Here is a 22,442-nt window from a genome sequence, read left to right on the forward strand (position 1 = left end):
CCAATAGCTCAGCTCCCTCGAACAAAATCGAGTCTAGCTTTGGCCATGAGCTTCACTTGGCCGTTTCCTTCGCCATTTGAGCTCCATTGGAGACATGGTTGTCTCGGGTTCTCACCACCGTCACTGTGAGCCCACCGCTATCAAATTCCGATGAGTTAACTCCCTAATCCTTGATTAGGCTATTAATTATACTTATGGGTGTTTATATTAGTGCTAATCATGGTTAGAATAAAGCTAAGAATGATTAGTGTTAATTAAGTTAGTTTAACTTAATCTAGTGGATTTCTCTGTAAATCGGTTTACTAGACCCTTACTATTTGTGATTTTCGTGGGTCAAAATGTGCTATGATTTTGAGATTACTTCCCTCATGAAAAATGTTTTAAATATCTTCAAATATGACATATATTTTATTCAAGATTTTATGGATTTAAGAGGATAATATTTCAGCTTTGTTACAGGCAAAGGATAATCTCGGTTTATGTTGGGACCAGTGACCTTTTGGTGTTTAAAGGATTTTTATCATCTCTTAGGGTTCGATTTTCGAAAGAGTTCATTCACAAAAAAATTTCATCACATATTGCAGTTTAATATAGTCAAATTTCAGATCAAACGAATATGTTTTGGACCTCAAACCAAACTGATTTTTGGAAAATGTAATTTCTAGACACGGACACAGTTTATGCAACAGTTTGAGCGATTTACTGCTCTTATTCTAGGAAGATTTGGTCAAGGTGTCTTTCATGAAAAGTGTTTGTCTAAGTGTCATTTATAATATATTCAAATTTGAGAATTTTCTGAACTCGTTTGGTTATATTTCTAGAATTAATCATAGAGACACGCAAGTAGACCCGGTTTCTGCCGGTTGGGACTGGTTGTGGTTTTGTAGTTGCACTTAGTATCTTGCTTGCTGGGAAGTGTATATATTGTGATTCAGTTGATGTTTGCCATGTTGAGGACTTACGTGTGACATGATGAGATTGATTGTTCTACGTTGGTTGTCTATTATTATTGCAAAAAGTGGCCTTTGGGCATTTAAATAGAAAGAAAATTTAGGTGTCGGGTTTGGACACCAAAACTTATTTGCTCAACAAAGTAATGAGGTTTTAAACTAGGTGTATGCAAAATTTGACGGATTAATTTTGAGTACGTGAGCACCTACGAATTTCTTTCCAAAAGTTTTAAAGAAAAAATGGGGATTACCCAAGTTTAGTTCCAAAAAGGGGTGGTTGAAAAAGAAAATAGAAAATAAACGAGGTGTTGGGTTTGAACGCCAAATTTTATATGCTCAATAAAATAATGAGGTTTTATAGTAGAAGCGTGCAAAGTCTGACGAGTTGATTTCAAATGTGGGACCCCGTACGAATTTATTTCGGAAGGCTTTGAAAAAAAAAAAAAAAAAACAGAGTTGCAAGGTTATTGTTTAAAAATGAATTTTGGTATTTTGGGCTAATTGACGAAAGATAAGAAATTGGTTGATTGATGATGTGCTTGCATGGTCACTAAGTGGAACCCGTCCTGATACGTATGAATATGCGAGACGATGCTCCTGTGTGGAATGCCGTCTAGGTGGAGGATGCTAGACGTTGCCGTTCGCAGATGGATTTTGGAACGACGCTCTTGTGTGAAATGCTGTCTAGGTGAAGGTTCTAGATGATGCCGTGCTCAATAGGGTGGGACGATGCCCTGTTACGCCGGAGGACTGCTGACTTTTGAGTTGGCCATGGCCGATGGGTTGTAATAACTGGAACACGCCTGAATGGTTGTGATAGTTGCGCCTGATTATGGAACAAAATTGTGTGGCACGGTATGGGATGTGTCATAATAATTTGGCCTTATAATTCGAACCAATGTGAATGAATTAATGTGTTCCGATTATTAAATTGTGTTTGCTGCATTGATAATGGCATATGTGATGAGCTAACTTGCAGGGAAGTGCCAAGGCGAGGTAAGTTTTTGTATGGTGCATGTTTACAATCGCCTTCAAGGCGAATTTGCGTCTTAATCGGGGTTTATGGTTTTGACTCACCGAGATTTTATATCATCTCATTGTGGTTAATCTTTTTCAAGGTCGTAACATGGAGATTTACTGAGTGCGGATGTGGTGAGTGCAAGATACAACACCTTTTTGGCTGGCCCTGTCGCTAGTGAAGTTTAGGTTAATCAGTGGGTAAAGAAATCATTGTTTTGGGGAAATTGTTCCTTGTTGTTACTATCCCTATTTCTGATGATTCACTGGGTTTTGTGTTTAATTTGTTTCTGCATGTACTTAATTGAAAGATAAAAAAAGAATGGTCGTCAATACGTCCTGGGAGGTCGCATTTGTAATCGACCACCGAGGGATGTGCGTGTGCCCGGGGTTCGGGCGTGACATTATTATTATCATAATTAAATTCTTTATTGCGGGCTGACTTATTTGATTCAAACTATTTTTCTAAAACATTTAGTTTTGCATCTACCATTTGTGAATATATGGGAGAGTGATGAGAAGAATCAATACTTTCTATGACTGGTTTTGGCTAATCTTGTTGTTATTATTAGGAGGGTTAAGTGTTGTGTCTAGAGTAGTAGAATTCCTATGAGTACTAAGTGGAATAGTGATTATAGGAGGGAGATTAGGATGAAGATCTACTGATCTTCAAGGAAACTAAATGGTTACCTTTCCCTCTAGGTGTTGTATAATGTTGGTTGGTCGTAGTAGTATTTTGAACAACTTGTTAGGGAATTTGGCTCTCTAATTCCCACTATTCTAGTAGAGTCACTTGACTCCAACTAATAGATTTAGGAGATAATGTATTTGCTCTATAGAAATATCAATTTGGAGGAGAAGTGTTTCACCTTTCAGACTACATTCGAAGACATTCTCTCCAAAGGTAGAGGCCATAGCTTTGTAATGAATCCTATAAACAAGAGCTAAAGGGATAGATCCATCAGCCACCTTGTAATTATTAGGGGTGAGCAGCGGTCTAGGATCGACCCTAGATCGACCGGACCGGCCCAACCCCGCCGGTCCGGTCCGGTTCCCAAGGGGACCGGGTCGGTCCTGGTCTGAAATTCCAGGACCAACACCGTGCGGAGTTGGTCCTCGGCTCCCCTAAGAGTTTTGGGTTGGTCCAACCCTGGACCAACCCCGCATATTATATTATATTATTTATAATTCTTTTATATATTCAAACCTAAGTAAAATGTTTGTTATATTATATTTTATTGAGATGTTCTATCAATAGCACTAATAGTAATTTCAATTAAAAACTTTTGTTGAGTATTAATTATGTGTCGTTTGTTTTGTTTTCAGGTATTTAGAAGTTCAAGTGAATTAACAATATGTGAAATTATATATTCATGGTTTATATTAAGTATTTTGAACTTTTTATGGTTTAATTGTATTTTATTAATGAATTTCAGCTGCACTTTACTTTTCAATTTGTGTCAAATGGTAGAAATTTTTGAAGAGTAGAGTAATATTGCAGTTGCTATGGTGATTTGCTAGTCAAGTGGTGTGAAGCTCATTTTTTGGTTGAGTAGACTCTACAATCAAATGCAGGAAAACACTTTTGCATATGGAGTTATGAATATTAAAGATAGATGATTACAATAACTTTCCATCTTGTCCCATATCTCGATGAATAAGAAATTTCTATTATTGTGTCATCTTAAATTTACTAAATATGTATCGGTATTTATAGTTTAGTTGCACAATGCCGCATTATTGATGGATGTGTAATTTGAATTTGTAGGTTTGCTTTTTTAGGGAGTATAAAAAATAAGACGAAAAAAATTATTGATCGGTCTCGGGTTGACCTTGGAACCGGACCGAACCCATTGGATCGGTCCGGTCCTTGGTCCCAGGCTCAATATGGTCGGTCCTCGGTCCTAAAAATTGAGGACCGACACTGTATGGGTTGGTCCTAGGGTTAGGGGTGGCCCGAACCAACCCGGACCATGCTCACCCCTAGTAATTATGAGTTTTTATTTGGAGAGTAAGTAATTTAAGAATATTCCTATCTTTAAGAGATATTGAGAAATTGGGATAACAATCAAAATGTATTGTACCTTTGCAAAGACTTGTCTCTACGGTCCTGAGTATGGATTTATCATAACTTAAGAGATGTGATTCTTGTAAAAACTAAGAGAATCAAGGTATTTATATTTTTGTTTATGTTCTTTTTATCGATTCCTGATTTAAGAGATGGATTATTTCATAAGAATTTGAAAGAGGAACATATCTTTCTTCTGTGGTTATGACATAATCCAATTTTTTGAAAATTTTTAATTTTGATTGTTTATATATTTCTTTAAGTTGATCTTTAGAAATTTCTCAAATTTCTATCGATTTGTTAAAGTCTTTTATCCTTACTTCTTCTCTATCTATAGGACCTTGATTTGTGGACATTAGTGATAAAGAACTAGAGGAAGACATGACCACCGGCCGCGGTGGCTCCGCTGGATAAGGCTCTGTTGATCCTTAGCCCAGAGGTGAAGGGTTTGAAACCAAGGGGAGGTGCTAGGTGTCTTAAGTGTGACTCCAGGGGTGGTGGGTCCTCATGCTTACGTGTCACCTGGGGGTTTACGGCGCGGCTGTCGGCTGCAAGCCGGTTCCTTCAGAACAAAAAAAAAAAAAAAAAAAAAAAAAAACTAGAGGAAGACATGGATCTTCTAAGTAAGCTCATCCTTATAGATCAGTACTCACATGACCGTGGGTTTCTTATTAGAGCTATACCAATGGTCTCACCACCTCTCTAGGACTTATGGCCTAGACCACTCTGGAGGTGGCACTCACCCAAGAGTATGTTTTCACCAAACGAAATTGGATCAATGAAGATGAAGACTTAGGAAGATGATCAATATTTTCCCACTAGCTCTAATACCATAAAGGAGAATGATTTTGCTATATCTTGACGTCTATTCTTACTTCTTCGCCATATCATTAGACGTCTATATATAGTGATTGGGCCTATGTATTACACTTATGATTACAAGTTCTAAAAACTATACAAATATTGGTTAGTCCGAGTAGGCTGAACATGAAGGTTTTGTGACTATGTTTATGCAAGCACTTGCATCAAGGCTAAGGCGTCATGGAGTGTTAAGGTGCGATTGGTGTGAGTTATAAGGTGTGTTATGTTCATTGCCCCCTAGCTTGATCTTTAGCTTGATTGGAGCTGACTATAGCTTCATTAGGTTTGATTTTTCAGTTTTGGCGCATGTGCACGATTTTGTTAGTTTTTACGTGTATCTGCTTGCAATAGATCCTATCTAATCGCCAGCATTCTCCACGCTCCTCGAATTTTCCTTGCCTATCAGGATTTCGTCGTGAATTTATATAAAAAAAAAATAGGGTTGATAGCCAATTCAAAATGAACTTTTCCGAGAACTAACAAGAGAGGAATTTACTTTACCACGAGCTGGTTGCCTGGCATTCTCCATGTTCCCGAGATTTTCCTTGCTTGTCAGGAGTTCCTGCGGAATTAAAAGAAAATGAGTAGATAACAAGTTCAAAATAATTATTTTCAAGAGCTTACAAGAGAGGAATCTACTTACCACGAGGACAAACGAGAATTGTAGGCATAAGGGAAATAAAATTGCGCCGGTGAGTGGTCCACTCTTTAGGTATACTCCAATTCAAAGGCTGACGCAAAGTCACAAGGGTAAGGAATCCACTCCCAATCAATTCCAAGTCAGGCACAGCCTTATAGTTAATTGAAAGGAAACTCTTAAGTCAAAAGATCGCCAGGAGTCCACTTAAGTGATTTCCAAATGAAAGGCTGGAGGGAACTCTAAGTCAAAAGGCTAACAAGCACTTATGCCGGGAAGGAATCCATTCCCAATCAATTTAAAAATTCAGGATTCATGCAATTATTTAGACATTCTAGAACTCACACATAGTCATCCTAACATACGTTCATGCAATTTTAATCATGCGGTTTAAAGCTAAAGTATAGTCACGTTGTGATATGGTCATCCAGTCTGAAGCAAACACAGTCATGCAGTAGTTGATGCATAGTTATGCAAGAAGGCATTACATTCCAACAAATGTGATACGAGTGCACCGATTTGGCTTAACTTTATTATGAATGTACCAATTTTGGATTTTTTGTGATATTAAACCTTATTTATATGTATATGTTATATGCACAAAAATTTGATAATTGCATCTTTTTTATAATATATATATATATATATATATATATATATATATATATAATGCAACTTTTTATGATTTTATCAACATTCCCATCCAACTTGTAATTAATTTTGATTCTAGATGTAATTTGATGGATAAAATTTTATTAATAAGAGTAACATGCATAATACTTCTATTAGTTAAAAGTGTAATGAATTAGATCGGTTGAATATAAGTAAAAAGGACGCCATTAGTAGTCTTAATTTAAAAATATAATTGAGATGAATTTACCTATTAACCACATTTTCGAACAATCCATTGTTATATAGTATTTTGATGTCTCGTCTTTATTCTTTAACCTTTTTATTTATAAACTATATTCTTATGTTATAAAAATAAATCATTTAGCATCTATATCAGCTTAGTGTTTACTAGTTATTACTTATTAGGGGAATTTAATGAAGGCAAGGTCGTTGGCAGTGTTTTACCAAGATTTAGTTTTGATTTGTTGAAGGCAACATTTTAAATTAGATGTGACGAGGTTTTAATAAGAGAATAGATGCCCAAGGATACAATTGACAATGTCAAAGCTCTGTTTGTTTAATGAAAAATGGATTATTTGGAAAATATTTTTTAAAAATATTGCTTATATCACTCACGAAAATGAATGAACAAAAAGTATTTTCATTGCATAAGAAAATATTTACACATAAATTATTGTCGATAATGACTATTTATTAATTGATTATTTCAAGTAATACAAGTGAATATATTTAGAAATATTTTTTAAATTTATTTTCTATGAAATAAATGGAGCATAAAAGCCTACTACTGACTCTTGGATATGTTGAGGGTAGAATTTAAAGTTAGAAATGTTTATATTAGATGTCGTTAGGGTAAATTTGAACATTTAATTTTCGTATTTGGATTTAACCATTTTTTATGAGAAAAAAGGTTTTAAAACATTTAGAAGCAGAATTATTCTTGGTACTTCACAGGTGATATTTATAAATGATATAGATATCTTTCTAAACTATTTATAAAGCAAATTTTTGAATTAGGTGTCATTCCATATTTACGGAAATGTCCTTGATTTTCCTATCGTTTATTAATTTATTAAAATTTATTATTGCAACCATTCTTTCATCACCTGTCCGATTCAAAGCAGTTAAAAAATTGCATGTCACTTGTCCGTTTAATTCTAAATATGATAGCCGTCCTTGGTTCCATTTATCAAGTAATTCATGCTACTTATCCAATAGTTCATAAGATGATAAATATCCACAATTTAGACAACCAAATATTGCTGTTAACCTTTTACGACACGATGAAAAATTTGTAGATTATTCAAATTTAAATTTATTGGTGTGAAAAATTTCCTTGATTTATGTATTACTCGATTTATTATTTAAATTATCATATTGATATAGTATTTAAATATTAAATTAAGTATTCAGCTAATAAATTAAACTTTTAAAATAATTGATAATACTTCAATAAAATCTCATGTGATATTAAAGTAGGAGATGATAATTCATAAGTTAAAATCTTTTCAGGCCTATTCATCTTCTCAAATTAGGTATATTCACCAATTTTTTCTATACATCGATGCGATCGAGCATTTTGCGCCAAAAGAGGAGAAAGAGATCGGCAGTGGGATCAGGTCGATTTGTCTGCCCAGTCTTATCAAACCGTCCCCTTTTAACGCCGTCGTCTCCGACCGACGCACGTCTCTCTCTCTGTCTCTCTCCTCTGCGTCTTTTCAAATGATGATTTGCCCACTTACCCACCACCGCCGCAGGCTGAGCTGATCTCTTTTGCTGTTACTACATCTCCCTCGTTCGCTGCGGAGTCTCTCTCTCTCTCTCTCTCTCTCTCTAGCTCGTTCGTTGCAGAGAGACTGTTTATGCAGGTCTCTGCTTCACCCAGGTTTCACATTCATTATCCTGTTGCTGCAATTTCGGACAACGATCTGGAAGATGGGCGAGTCGTCTTGGCCTTCTGATGCGCAGGTAGTCCCTCTGCAGTTAGTGAATGCCGATGAATCGACCGCATTGTCGAGAATTCTTCTTTTCTTCGATCAAATACGGTTCCACACTTATGCTGTAATGTTCTTTGAGCAACGCCATTCAAAGCTTGAAATTCAAGGGGTTGTCACCTGGTGTCTTTTCCTGCTTTTCTTGATGTAGAAGATGGTGCGTGCGTGTTAGGCGTCTTCGCCTTGTTTTTCTCTCTGGTTCTCCTCTGCTGTTCGTGAACGCCGATGAATCGACCAGCATTGTCGGAAATTGTTCTTTGATTAAATCCAGTCCACATTTTTGCTGTAATGTTGTTTAGGCAATGCCATTTAGAGCTTGAAAATCAAAGGATCATGTCTGGTCTCTTTTCTTCCTTTCCTTGAAGGAGAAGAAAGTCTGTGCGTGTAAGGCATCCTTATCTCGTCATTTTGGCTGATATTTGGTTACTCTTGAGATGATTGATCGTGATATGGGATGTTCTAGCGGAGTAGTATCAGTGTTGCCTGCTCATTGCCTTGAAAGATCGATGAAAGAGTCATATGCTGGTGGGGTTTGCTTCGATTTCTTTACTGAGTCGGTGGGATATTTGTGGATCTTCCATGTCCAGTTGAAAATCACCTCTCTATTTGACCATTTTGAGAGGAGTGTAGTCATTTGCGAATGTCAAAATTCTTGGGGATTGTGCTCCTCATAATCTTATCCCTTTGCAGTTGAACTATATCCGCAATGTTGTTTCTCGAATGGCTGGCCGAAGAACAGATGAAGTTCAGGTTGTAATATCTCCTTATAGAATTTGCTCCCTGGGAGCTCATATAGATCACCAGGTCAGTTTTGTTTTGTTTCTACCATATTGTTGTCTAGATAGTCATTGCGCGAGTCCTTCCATTTGGGCATTGTTTTTTGATTTGCATCAACAGACACAACTTTGTCTTAATTTGCTGTCCTTTTTTTATGTAGCATTTGTATTTCTATCACTTGTGAATATGAACAAGCCTGTTGCTTCTTATGTTCAATAAAATTTGCAGGGTGGAACGGTTTGTGCTATGACAATTGACAAAGGAATACTTCTTGGATTTGTTCCTTCTGGAGATAGTCAGGTAAAAATTGATTCACCTTAGGTTTTAAGAGAATAGTGGAAGCCTGTGAAATTTGCCTTGATGGTGTTCTATTTAGCTTTTGATACATCTATTTGCCATAATACCTCTAGAGTTGTTAAGTCACTTTTGGACATTTCTGTGGGTGTCAAGTTTCATTTATGTATTATGTAAATCAGTTATGCACCTGGAACTTTAGAGCAACAAAACACTATATCTTGTATCCTCTTACAGAAGTGAAATGCTTTGGCTTTAGATGTAAATTACATAGTAATGGCACCAGGTGGATATTTTACTAGGGTATTTGTTATCTCCATATACTGACGGAATTAGAGCAGCTCTAAAACTTAAAGCATCCTAGACTTTCGGGATAAGGTTGGTCATGGTAGACTGAATGGAGTTGAGCATCCTGTATGTTTTGCTAATCATGGCTACTGACACTCCATTCGGGAAAGGACAGAAAGAGGAGGTTAGGACAATTAGGTTGGAAAATAAATGAAATTTGAAATTTTGCGAGACAAAGATTGAGGGAAAATTGAAATTTTGTCCTTTTTTATTTCTTTCCTTCCCCATTTCATGGCTTTCCAAATTGTATGATTTTGGCTTCAAGAACTTTCGGAAAATTCTCATGTTTGAGTTGAGAAAGAAGAGTCATGTGGCATATGAGAGGGAACAAAAAGTGACAGGTTGATCTTTCATAACCTGAGTAGTGCTAAGCTTTGGTTTGCGGGATGTGAAACTTGAGGTCACACAGGACATCTCGTTTATTTTTCGCTGCTGTGAGTATTGGCCAGCATACTAGTTGGACTTTGAGTTCCTTTATGTTGCACCGTGATAACAATCATCTTTTCAATGTTTGGAAATTGAGGGATTCACTAGATCTCCTTCATGTATGATGTGTGATGTATAGATTATAGGTCTCTCTGCTAAGCATGTAATTGTGTGCTTTATTGATCTTGAAGTGAGGACCCAGGCTGAGAAGATCAATCTTGCAACTAAACTTAATCATGAACGAAGTAATCTGCATTCTTCCATTCATATCATAGCCCCACAGAAATTTGTTTGGTTCTCCAGCTATCTTGAAGAACAATAGGGAACAAAAGCTGGAAAAAGCATGATTGATCCTAGATGGAACCCATATTGGCTAAGTAGATGGAAAGTAATCTGCAACCTGGGAACACAGGCCTGTCTGCTTACATTGCCTTCCCCTTGCCTTTTGTTTTATAATTCAATATTTTATGTTTACACTATTGTTCATATTAAAACAATCTCTTGAAATCCTGAACTGGATGAGCTGACAAAGGTGCATTAACCCGGCATAGATGAATGCATAAGTTGTTAGAGGCTTTTAATGCCACTTTCTAGGTGCAAGGAAAATAGAAGTATCGGCATTATCAGTGGAGTTATGAATATCTGCAGCCAATGTAATAAATTGAAGAGGGGAATGGACACATGCGCCGAGCTTGAGATTGGTCAGCAGGAAGGCTTCAAAATTGCCTATAACCACTTCAATTTAGTTTATCACATGGAAGGCTAAGCCAAACAATGCTAACTTATGCTGTAAGGTTGTTTCTGGTATAAGCTCACATTTTGGATCGTATAAGCACTTTCCAGTTTAAACATTGAGAGGCATTTGGCTTAGCCCATTTTCCATGTGTACACACAATTTCCTTTGCAATTTTAAGATTCCTCTGGCTCTGAGATGTTTTTGAGGTTTTGTTTGATGTCCTGCTACTTGGACATGATTATTGTCTTTGGCTATGTTATGTGCAGTGTTTTCAATTTAGAATCTAAATTCTTATTACAGAGGTTTCTCTTGCTTAAATGTTCTTGTTGTTATAATAGTTATTATTATTATGTCCTTTTTTTTTGTACAGACAATGATGTCTCGAGTGTAATTGTATGGCTACTATTCTAAACATGACAGCATTGATCAACTTCAATTAACTGTATGTGTAAATGTTGTTCAGGTTTATCTACGTTCTGAGCAGTTCAGAGGAGAAGTTCGGTTTAGGTATGGACTTCTTTAGTTTCATTCCTTTCTATGCTTTATCTCAAGCATCACATCGATGGTTACTTCAATTTCATCTGACGTTGATCTCGCATTGTTTCATTTCATTAATAGTAAAGTTGATAACTAGTACAATTTTAAGGTTAAAGTGAGTATGAAGATGGATAAAAAGCATATGGCATTCTTTGTCTTAGGTATTTGTAAATCAACATATCAATCGTAGAACAAGAGTGCCATAGTAATGAGTACATTTAGGGCAATGATATTGAACTTAATATGCTATGAACAAGGTTAGGCTAAGTGCTCTTAAATTAGGTACATCTTTTCCTTAACTTGGATTATCAAGGTCCTGGTATATTAACAGGTCATTATCGATAGTATAAGTTCAGTATGGACTTCTTTTAGTTTCATTTGCATTAGTGCTTTATCTCATATGCCGCATAGATGGTTTAGTCAAACTCTTCTGATATTGATCTTGCATTGTTTCATTCGATTAATAAAGTTCATAAGTAGTACATGTATAAGGTTTAATATGAGCATGAAGACGGAGAAAAACCACCTCAGATTCTTTGTCTTAGGTACTTTTTTAAATCTACATAGCATTTGTCGGACAAGAGTCCCAAACTAAGGAGCACATTTAAGAGCAGTGATATTGAACTTATATGCTATAAACAATCTTAGATTAAGTGCTCTTAAATTTGGCAAGCCTTTTCCTTACCTTGGGATAGTAGAAATTAAAATTGTTATCATATCAAGGTCCTGTTATTATAACAGGTCATTCTTGATTATTTGTAATCTTAATTTTCCTTGTTGTCAGTTTCTATATATGTTGCCTTCGTTTATATACTTAATTATGTAGATCTTCTGCAGAACATAATTGCCATGAACTTTTTTTGTTTTTGGGCCCTGGAGATGGACAGACTAATGGTTTAAGGCTATATTTGTGCGCAACATCTTCTTTAACCATGTAGCTTTTTTCCAAAGTATCCTGTACATTTGTACTGGTCAGCAAAGGAGATTAAATGGCAAATTTATGAGCGTATGCCAGTTGAGATGGGCATCTAGTCTGTTTCTAACATTCTATGGGAAAAAGGCCTTTCAAAAGTGATTTTCCTTTTGACAACTCTCTAAGGAGTACTGCTGCTAATATTTCTGTGGTCAACTTTGCCATTTCTTAGTGGAGCAAATATTTTATCTTTCTAGACTTGAGGGCAGCGATGCTGATTAATTAATAAATTATGTTATTTGTTACTTTTATCCATTGAAAAATATGCACTTTCATGTGTTATTGTTGAATATCACAACACTTTTGCTTTTTGTTCTCCTGAAAGAAGTGAGTTTCTGAGGTAACTTGTTGTCTGCTGGATTGCTAGAAGTAATGTAATTGCAAAATTGTAGGAGCCCCATTGATTTGACATGTTTTTGCTCTAGTTTGATGGAAAAATTTAAGTGCATGTGATCAATGCAAGTTTGCATTCCGGTGCAATTGATTGGATATGATCCACAGAGTTGATGAAAATCAGCACCCAAAACCTGTGAGTGGAACAAACCTGAAGGTACCTTCAAATGGTTCTTCCACACAACATGAAGACTGTGATTGGGGAAGTTATGCGAGAGGCGCTCAATATGCTCTACAAAGTAGAGGTTGCCGTCTTTCTCAGGTTAGAACTTTTTCTACATAAATGTTTTTATCATTTATTGTGAAATGGAACCTATAGTGGATCATATGCAAAGGAGTTTTACAAATTTGACTGCAAAATTTTAGAAGGGTATCTAGTCATGAGGGGCAAGACCCTTAGTATGACATTTAGAGTATGTGATAAATTCCCCAGTGATGGGGAAAGATATCCTGGATGCACCAATAATTAATTAGGGATGTTATTCATCCTTCATGAATAACTTAAGTTTGGCATGAAGAGAGGGAACTGCTAAAGTACTTTTGCGTCACTTGCATAGTTTTCTGACTCATTGTCTCTCATATAGCAATGTCATATTAAGGTATTCCTGAACATTTTTTGTCTGTGCAATCAACCTAGAAGGTAGTGAACTGGGTCATTTGCTGCTGAAACAATGGTTAAATTAGATTCAAGAAGTTTTAATGGTCTGTTTGGTTGTCATAGGAGTGCCTATGTATGTATGATATTTATATTGTGAAGATCACACTGTTAGGCTGTGTGTATGGATAAACTCTGTTAGGGGGTTTGTAGTTGATCTTTTCTTCCATATGTGTTTCTAGTAGAAGGACATGATTGTGACAATTTGGAGATCCTTACTTAGCAAAGAAATGTCATTCAAGTGACCTAAGTTTAGTAATAACCATGTCAAAAGGGAAAGAGGAAGGGGGGATAGACTGATATATTGTCCCAAACCAGTGGCCTCCGAAGATACTCTTTGAATTATTAGATGGACTTTCATATTTAGATTACATAACTTCACCCAAGCTGTTTGCTGCATTTTTTCCTTCTTGAAAAATTTACCAAGTTTATTTCATGTATGATGATTTGATGCATTTGATGTTCATAGTAAGATCACACAGTTTTGACTTTTTTGCAGGGTATAATTGGATTCATCTGTGGTTCTAAGGGCCTTGACAGTTCAGGCCTTAGCTCTTCTGCTGCTGTGAGTAAATATCTCCTTTTGCGCTCTTTGATTGAGGAAGTTTCGGTACTTTTCTTTCCTATATGATGGTGAATTTTCTTGAACCACTGTGATTGCTTAACGACCTGTTATATGACCAACTATGAACATCATGGAATGTGATTCTGTTTTTATGGCTGCAAGGCCATATTCCCTTGTTTCTTATCTACCGGTTCCTTCTTTTGTAAATGCCAAAAGTATTAGCATGTATTTTTCTTATACTATTCATCCAATCAATGTTTTGTTTTTATTTACTAATGATAAAGTATACGAACCCTTCAGTTTCTTAATAATGGATTGTTCCAGTTATGGAAGCCATAAATAAAAGGAAATTTCAACTGTTTGACCCTGATAGTGTTCAAGCTGTTTGCTGAACTTTGACAGTAAGAGGAATGCAATTTTCCTTTCAAGTAAATTATTCGGTCTTTCTTGTTATTTTCCTGGTTAAACTTCTCCTTTGAAGAGCTCTTTACCTTATTTAGATCTGTAATGGCTGTGTGTTTGATAGGTGGGAATTGCCTACTTGTTGGCTTTTGAAAGGGCAAATAATTTATTCATGTCCCCTACGGAAAATATAGAGTATGACAGGTACAATTACAAACTTCCTAGACTCTACATATTGCGTACTTGAACGTATTTATTATGCACCTTTGGCAGAGCTACATTTTCCCTTGACTTGTTAATGTTGCCATTTTATATTTCCTCAACTTAGTAACTTTTTCACTTCAAGTGTTCAACCATACGTTTCATCTCAGCAACCTCTGTTTTTGGGCTTCATTTCCTCTTCCATGTCCAACCGTTGTGTCGAAATGAGAACCCTAATTACAAGTGAGGACTTTTATTGCTTTGATACCAATTCGATGTAGGAGAAACACTAAGAGGGGCTGTGAAACCAATTTGATGTAGTCAGAGAAGCAAAAGATAGGAAAAGGAAAAAAAAAAATTACGGCTGAAGATGGATTAGAGAAATGGTATTCTAAGGTTTATAATGAGGAAAAAACTAATGACAAAGAGACTGAAAACCTATTAATACTAGGTTACAGACATAAGTATGATCTCAACCATTTATCTAAAATAACAACTAATCTCAATCATCCAACCTAATAAAAAAGTCACGTGACTATTACATGATTAGTTACTAACCTAAAAATAGGAAAAGACTAAATAGAAGAAAAATAATTAAAAGTATTAAAATAGGATTATGCTTCTGCATCACTCCCCAATAAAGCATGTAGGCTCATATAGGATTTCCTTTGTCTTACGTAATTTGAGATGTAAAAAACCATTTTCACTAGCAAGTACATAATAAAGCCTGATATTCGGGTGATCCCTAATGGCTTTCATTGAGTATTTTCGCAATGTGGAAGGTTGAATTCTGGAGCAATGATGTGGAAAGCTAAGGTAAAGAATATATTGTGATAAGGAGTATGTATTTAAAAAGAGAATGGTGGGTAATGGGAAGAGAGAATTGAGAAATCTATTACAGGATTAAACAAGGAGAATTGAACTCTTCTTTTTGCTATGAAATAGTCTACTTTTTAAAATCATCTAGCTCATGTATTTCAGCGATCAATGGAGTTCTTCATATGTTTCCTTTCCATGCAGGCTGATTGAAAATGAATATTTGGGCCTTAAGAATGGCATACTGGATCAATCAGCTATTTTACTATCAAGTCATGGCTGTCTCACTTTAATGAATTGCAAGGTAATGTGGGGATGTTTCAATGCACAAAGATTTGTAGAATTATCTCCCAACTAAGGATCTACGGAGACAATTCCACCTCGTGGGAAATCGCTTCGTTGTTGTTGTAGAAATGCATTGTTTCGAAGTGAATTTTGGCAGTTGTCATGAGTTACCATTAGCCATGCAAAATTGTTTCTTTCTATCATATAAAATCCATCCATAGATGGCTAAGGTATGTAAGGATTGTAGTAACGAGGTGTTTAAATCTTTTATCGATACAGTTGCGGCTGAAATTATGTGTGTATTGCAAATTGTGAGTAATGAACCATCTCGTTTACGCACAATCATCCAAATAACACCATGTTCATTTCAGGTTTATGGCTAGCCAGATGTGAAACCTATCTTAATCTGCTGCATGTCATTTTAAACGTCGGTCATAATAGTTGCAAGCTTGCCTTATTGACCTAGTCATTGTTGAAGAATAAATTTTGTTATAAATGATAAGTTTATGATTTGTCTGGTTGAAATTAAAGTGTATTGCATGTCTGTGAGCTGCTTCCATGATCTTTTTGGTAATCTGTGAACCACTGAACGTGCATAATCTATTATCAAATCTTGGTAACTCTCCATTTTGCGATTTTAAAGTTGGAAGTATGCTGGTCAAACCTTTTTTTTAACTGCTTTGATCTCTAGCAAGTTGCTTTTAGCTCAAATGGAGACTTCCATCAGTTTATGTCTTATAATCCACATATAGGCTTCAGAATCACAGCCATTTTAGCCTAGTGCATCCACAACATCATCTTCTTCAACTGATGTTCAGCTCTTGTAGGAAACCTATATTTTGGCTAGGCAATCTAAAATAGGGAGCAGTATAAGCAGGTATGGTTGGTTAATTCATGGATGTCTGCAGATAATCTTTCATGGTAGGCGTATATTGAAAGAGATTTTCTTGTATGAATTGAGGAATATAGTCGGTGTAAGCATATTTTGAGTGTACAATAATGTACTTGTAAATTGTCATTATTTGTTATTATAAACAGATAGACCATACAGTAAAACCCTACCATTCTGTATCAGCCTCTCTATTGTCTTTTACTTTTTTTACCACATGAATAATCTTTCATGCTAGGCATTTCTATTATTTTTCGGAACTTGTTACTCATTCAGCGACTTAGAATACCATGGATTTGGGGTCTGTTTGGCATGGTTGTAGTTGTGTTGCTGTCATACTGTCCATGAAGTGTTAGAAGTAGAGGTTTTTTTTATGTTTGGTAATATATGTTTGAATATGCAGTGCCTTAAAGCTGGGTGCAGTAGCTTTTTAATAGTTGCTGGAAGATGGTGCCGGTATGGAGGTGTAGCAGCTGTGAGGTGTTACTAAACACATTGCAAAAGCTACAGCACCCCTTTAGCTGCTAATTGAGAAGCTATAGCCACATTCTTAAGCATATTGTGCCTCTCTTACCACCACCCACTTAGAATTTACTAGTCACAATTCTCATTATTATGTTTCTCCATTTGCTTGTTTAGCATTAATTCTATAAAACTCGGTGTATGTGACTTTTTCATCACAGAAACATGGTGCCATGAACTTTCTTATTGTTTTCAATGGCAAATGAGTTATCATAAGGTTATTAACATATCTCCTCTTGTATCCACAGAATTTCATTGTTTGACACTGCTACTTTAAAGTTATTTCAGTTTACTGATATACATATTTGATGGCTTATACTGAGAAATATTGATGTTCTTTAAGTTTGTTTAATGTCTTGTCCATTTGAAGTTTTCTCATGCTGTGTATCTAGATGAATTAGGATGTAAAGGTTTTCAATTATCTGTCTGGAAGAGGTTTCTGATGAGAAGTATAGCTTGTGCAGACTAAAAAGCATGAGCTTATTCATTTTTCAAAGTTGCAAAAGGACAATCCTGTGGTGCCAAAAGCTTTCAAAATCTTGTTGGCCTTTTCAGGCTTGAAGCAAGCTTTGACCAGCAATCCTGGGTATAACCGCCGTGTTGAAGAGTGTCAGGAGGCTGCAAAGTTTCTCTTGGAGTAAGATTTCGATTTTTCCTCCTATTGAAATCTCAATGATCAATATAGTGACGATATTTTGCCGAGATATGCATGTTTTTCTTCTTTTTTTAATAAGTAAAAGAACTATTTGTAAAAAGGAAGATGATTGTCCAAGTGTACAGGAAGTATATAATGCAGAAACGCTTTGGAAAACCAGCAAAAAATGAAGGAAAACTATATGACAGACAAGGTTCTGTAGTTCAAACCCTCTTATGTTTCTCTCAAGTCCTGATGGTACAAATCTCAGGATTTTCTTCTCAATTTTGAGCCCATTATGTACTTTCACTGGCAAATGTAGAGTGTCATATGACAAAGAAAGATACTTTTGATCAAAAATCAAGATTAGTTTGAAGAGGTGAGTGTACAAGGGTTAATAGATAGAGCCATAGATTCCAAACTCTTCTTGCTCATGCAACGCCACGAATCTACAATGATGATGCCATGACTTTCTAACCAGGTGATGAAAGCAACTCGGAGTTCGAGCTTTATTAGCCTTCAAAATTTTTTATTTGCATGATATGACTAGGACTTCAAACCTCATAAGTCACAATAAAATTTAACATTAAATTTCCTACTTTTTGAGATCTTCCATTGAAATGTGTCCTAAGTAGAGCTGGGGATATTAGTAGCATATAATTTTCGAAGAAAGAGGAGATTGCATCTAGCTTCCAAACATGGGACAAAATCAATCTCTCTAAACTTTATCTAGTAAATGAAGCACATACTAGAGAATGTAATTACTATTCACGAGGCAAAAATAAGATATATGGATAATAACTTGTCCTAGCAATGTTTGGGTCAATTTCGTGACAAGAGATACTGTTTTTCGTTACTAACTGTTCTGGAAACAGGTAATTCACTTCTACTTTGGATAAGATATTCTTGTATCATATGGTAGTCTGATCTTTCAATCAATGTCTAATAACTATGTTTGCATATTATGTTGTATATCTATTTATATCATGTCGTATTGTATAGCCCTACATGCGGTTGATGTTTCATGCAAAGATAGTAAATTATATAAGAAATTACAGAAATATCATCAATTTTCCCCATTTTGACGCTTTCATCCCTTGGTTTCATAACTATACACTTTGCATGTGATCTTTCAAGCAACCTATGTTTTGCATCTTGGAGTCTTAACACCAGTGTCAGGAAAAACAGTGTAACTTCTAGGAACTAGAGGTGCTATGTGTTGATTATTTTGGAACTTTATGCTGCAAAATGAGGAGTCTTGAATCTAGAAGTTGTAAATTAATTTGAAAGACATTAGATTTTGGTGGGAAAGCAACATAAAGAATTTTATACTTATTCTTATGTCTAAACAAACAGACTCCTAGTATGTGAGGTCTGGCTTACATATAATGGGGGTTAAAAAGTATGTAGTTTGCATATCTGTTTCACAACTTGAAGTTTTGGGAAAAATGGTTATCAGTATGATGTGAGGGCAAGAGGCTATTCGTTCAAGTGAATCTAGGTCTCTTACTTGTTTCCTCAAAATAATTAATTTCCATAATTTAGTTTTAGATCAAATACCTGTTAATGCATGAAGGAGAATGTTACAATGTTTAAATGTTAAAACAGGCGTTTGTTTAATTATATAAACTTTTACATCAATTGGCAATAGTCCCACAAATTATACCATTGTCATTTGTGCTTTTACTATTGGTATTAATCGTTATACTACCATGTGCTGAGGCAGTGCAGATTATGAGATCAATAAATTGGCCATTCACTCATGTTGTAGATGTGTATTGAATTTTAATTGCATGGCTAATTGTTTGGATCCTTGTTAGAGTGACAGCTCCATTTGAGCTAATCACACATTTAACACTGAATTCATAATTCATCACTCTCTGTTTGCTAGATACTTTTTCCAATATGTAATACTACTTTTTCTTTATTAACAGGGCTTCTGGAAATGGCAAAACAAAGCCTGTCCTGTCTGATGGCAAGTATCTAATTACTCGTCAAAATTGATTGTTCTTTAATGAGTAGAAAACTGGGCTAATGTGTTTTTCCTCACCAAGCAGTGCATCCTGAAGTTTATGAAGCTTATAAGGTACTTTGGCTGCATCAATGTCTACTGTTTGTTCGGTAATGTAACCTGTCTCACGCTAGTGTTCACCTTCCTTCTTTCTACACAAAGCTTGTGTTTGCACATGGATGTGCTTATCTTCTGGAGCTAAGATGAAGATCTTATAGATACTTTAGTTCATTATTGTTTGATTGAACAGTTGCTTTAACTGCGTGTATCCCAGGCATAGATTCTTCATTAAAAAAAAATTATTAAAGATTTGCTCATTTTATAGGACTATTATTTATTGAAATTCATTTAGCATTTACCAATTAACTTTACAAACGTCATTTTCTTCCTGCAGCATAAATTAGTAACAAACCTAGCTAAGAGAGCTGAGCATTATTTTTCAGAGAATATGCGTGTTCTAAAAGGTATCACTGTTCTGAACAATTTTCTGTTTCTTTTGGATGTATTTCCAGTGTCGTCTTGATACCTGTTCATATGCTGTATAAGCTTATAGGCAGACATCCCACATTTACTGCAGGAATTGAAACTTGGGCTTCAGGAGACATGAAAAAATTCGGAGAGCTCATCTCAGCATCTGGTTTAAGTTCAATTCGGAACTATGAATGTGGTATGTAACTAATCTTCACTGCAGCATTAAGTTACCTGATACGGTTCTGAACTCATGATGTATGAGCCGATAGGAATTACATTGACAGCAAAGAGTACTTTTTTCTTTTGGTGAAATTACATTGGTATCTGGGAAGATGCTTAAGTTGGTTTTGTAGTTGTTGCGACTGCTGTTGCTATTTGCATATTTCTTACTGGGAACAATGTTAGTTGTCTTTTCCAGTTAAGAGTTATGGCTCATTTGCAGTGCTTAATGTAGCTAACATAGCTGGATATTGGGGGTTGTCATCCAAACTAGTCTAGTAGGGGATAGAGTAATAGGCAGCTGCAAGACATTAGAGAAGCTCAACTATTAACTTTCATTTTCTTGCCATCCTCACTATTTACTTTTGTTACCTAACAAGTCCTAAAGGCATTTCAATTATTTTTATGGGTCATTGATATGTGTCACCACAACTGGGCTCAAGCTTCCAATCCTGATGAGAGACGTCAGGGAGCAAAGGGGGGATGTCGACGTGAAACTTCTGGACATCCACCACCGGTGGCTTATTTTATGAAAATCTCTTATCCCTCGATGCTTTTTGTTCATTTATTGTTTTCTCCTGCCTCGTTGAGACAGCTCATCAATTTTTCACGATATCACTGAAATAGATGTAGTTGATCAAATAATATGAAGGAGCTCCTTTAATAGGTTCTGCTTCCTGTGTGCGTGTGTGGATCATGTTGGATCTTTTAATATGCTCTAAACCCTGATTTGTAAAAGCACTGACCCTAGTGTTGAAATTGCTTAGGTGCTGAACCGCTCATACAATTGTATGAAGTTCTTCTCAGGGCTCCTGGTGTGTATGGGGCCCGATTCAGTGGTGCTGGATTTAGAGGATGCTGTCTTGCCTTTGTTGATGCCAATAAAGCCACAGAAGCTGCGTCATTTGTGAGGTGGGAATATTCCAAGTGCCAGCCTAAGTTTGCAAGCGAACTGAACCCAGAAACAGCAGTATTGATATGTGATGCAGGTGACTGTGCTCGAGTCATCTGATCAGCTTCTTTCAATTCATCATTCATTTCATACGTTTGTTTCTTCAGTGATACTGGGAAGGAGAAAACGTAAAATCTTTCGATACATTGAGTGAATATGGTGGCTTATGCAAACTGACAAGTTGTTCTACCAACTGTGAAGGAAACGAGCTAGAAACTATAATAAGGATTGCTGTTTGTTTCTCCCTACGGGATGCCAGATTCTAAAACAGCCTCGTAATACCGCAAGGTTGGCGAATGTGAATAGAACACCCATGCAAAATGTTCCAAAGATCATCAACAAATCAGAGTCAAAAGTGGAAACCATGACTACATGACATTGAACCCAAAGCTGGCGCCCTTGGAGGGAGAGAGTAAACATGAATAGACAACATGACATTAGCATGCCTCACGCGGTGGCTCGTCATCTACGATATTGAACCCTCGTGCTTTCAATGAGTTAAGATTTGTGTAACTTAGTTATAGGCACCTTAAATTTACGAAGTCGAATTAGGCACGACTCATTGAGAAATATTATAATAAATCAAGACTAACATAATAGTTATCATATTTTCTGCATTAAGGACCCCAGGATCAATGACCTCATTTGCTTTCACCTTCTCGAATAATATTTTAAAAAAGAAAAGGAATAGCATTAGTTGGACTACTCGCTATATACCTCATTAACCTTCTTTAACATGATTCTTTTAAAACCTATGTGATTATTGATTACTAGTTTTTTTCTTTTTCTTTTTGGTATTTTTACTCGTGTTGGTAAAACTTACATTCTTCCCTATGGGAAAAAATGATGATGCTCTCTTCTCTTTCATGACTTTGATTAGATTATCTAAATCGACTAGCGATGGGACTTGTGGCACGCACGGAGAGGATCTAAAATATAATTCATAAAATGATTTTTAATCTAGAAAATTATGTTAACATGAGTTAAAGCGTCTTATTTAGAATATAATGCTCACGAAAGTATAGTAAAATCAGACTAATCAAGTTTACAATTTTAATTTACGATAGCACTTTTTTTCCTTGAATCATAATAGCATAGTGTGAATATTAATTCCTTTCCACTCATTGTCTTTCTTCATATTTTCCTTTTTTTTTAACGGAGAATATAAATTGTTTA

The 22,442-nt window shown here is 35.8% G+C and overlaps 1 protein-coding gene across 3 annotated transcripts; it reads left to right on the top strand.

Annotated features, from left to right (window-relative positions):
* Positions 1 to 7,801: 7,801 nt before the first annotated feature.
* Positions 7,802 to 21,514, top strand: LOC104437317 (galacturonokinase). 3 transcript variants are annotated; one of them, XM_039308959.1, is made up of 14 exons: positions 7,802 to 8,134; positions 8,851 to 8,964; positions 9,166 to 9,237; positions 11,205 to 11,248; positions 12,753 to 12,906; positions 13,799 to 13,864; positions 14,391 to 14,470; positions 15,488 to 15,587; positions 17,435 to 17,616; positions 19,548 to 19,588; positions 19,671 to 19,699; positions 20,019 to 20,088; positions 20,202 to 20,291; positions 21,082 to 21,514. In XM_039308959.1, exons 1-14 carry the CDS (start codon positions 8,102 to 8,104, stop codon positions 21,324 to 21,326), a joined length of 1,320 nt encoding a protein of 439 aa, XP_039164893.1. In that variant the 5' UTR covers positions 7,802 to 8,101; the 3' UTR covers positions 21,327 to 21,514. The 3 variants fall into 3 exon arrangements, with proteins under 3 accessions (XP_039164893.1, XP_010048552.2, XP_039164894.1); XM_010050250.3 differs by having other exon boundaries at positions 7,806 to 8,134; positions 17,444 to 17,616; XM_039308960.1 differs by lacking the exon at positions 7,802 to 8,134 and adding an exon at positions 8,180 to 8,317.
* The last annotated feature ends 928 nt before the right edge of the window (positions 21,515 to 22,442 follow it).

The sequence above is a fragment of the Eucalyptus grandis genome, chromosome 3, assembly GCF_016545825.1.
Source record: "Eucalyptus grandis isolate ANBG69807.140 chromosome 3, ASM1654582v1, whole genome shotgun sequence".
NCBI lineage: Eukaryota > Viridiplantae > Streptophyta > Magnoliopsida > Myrtales > Myrtaceae > Eucalyptus > Eucalyptus grandis.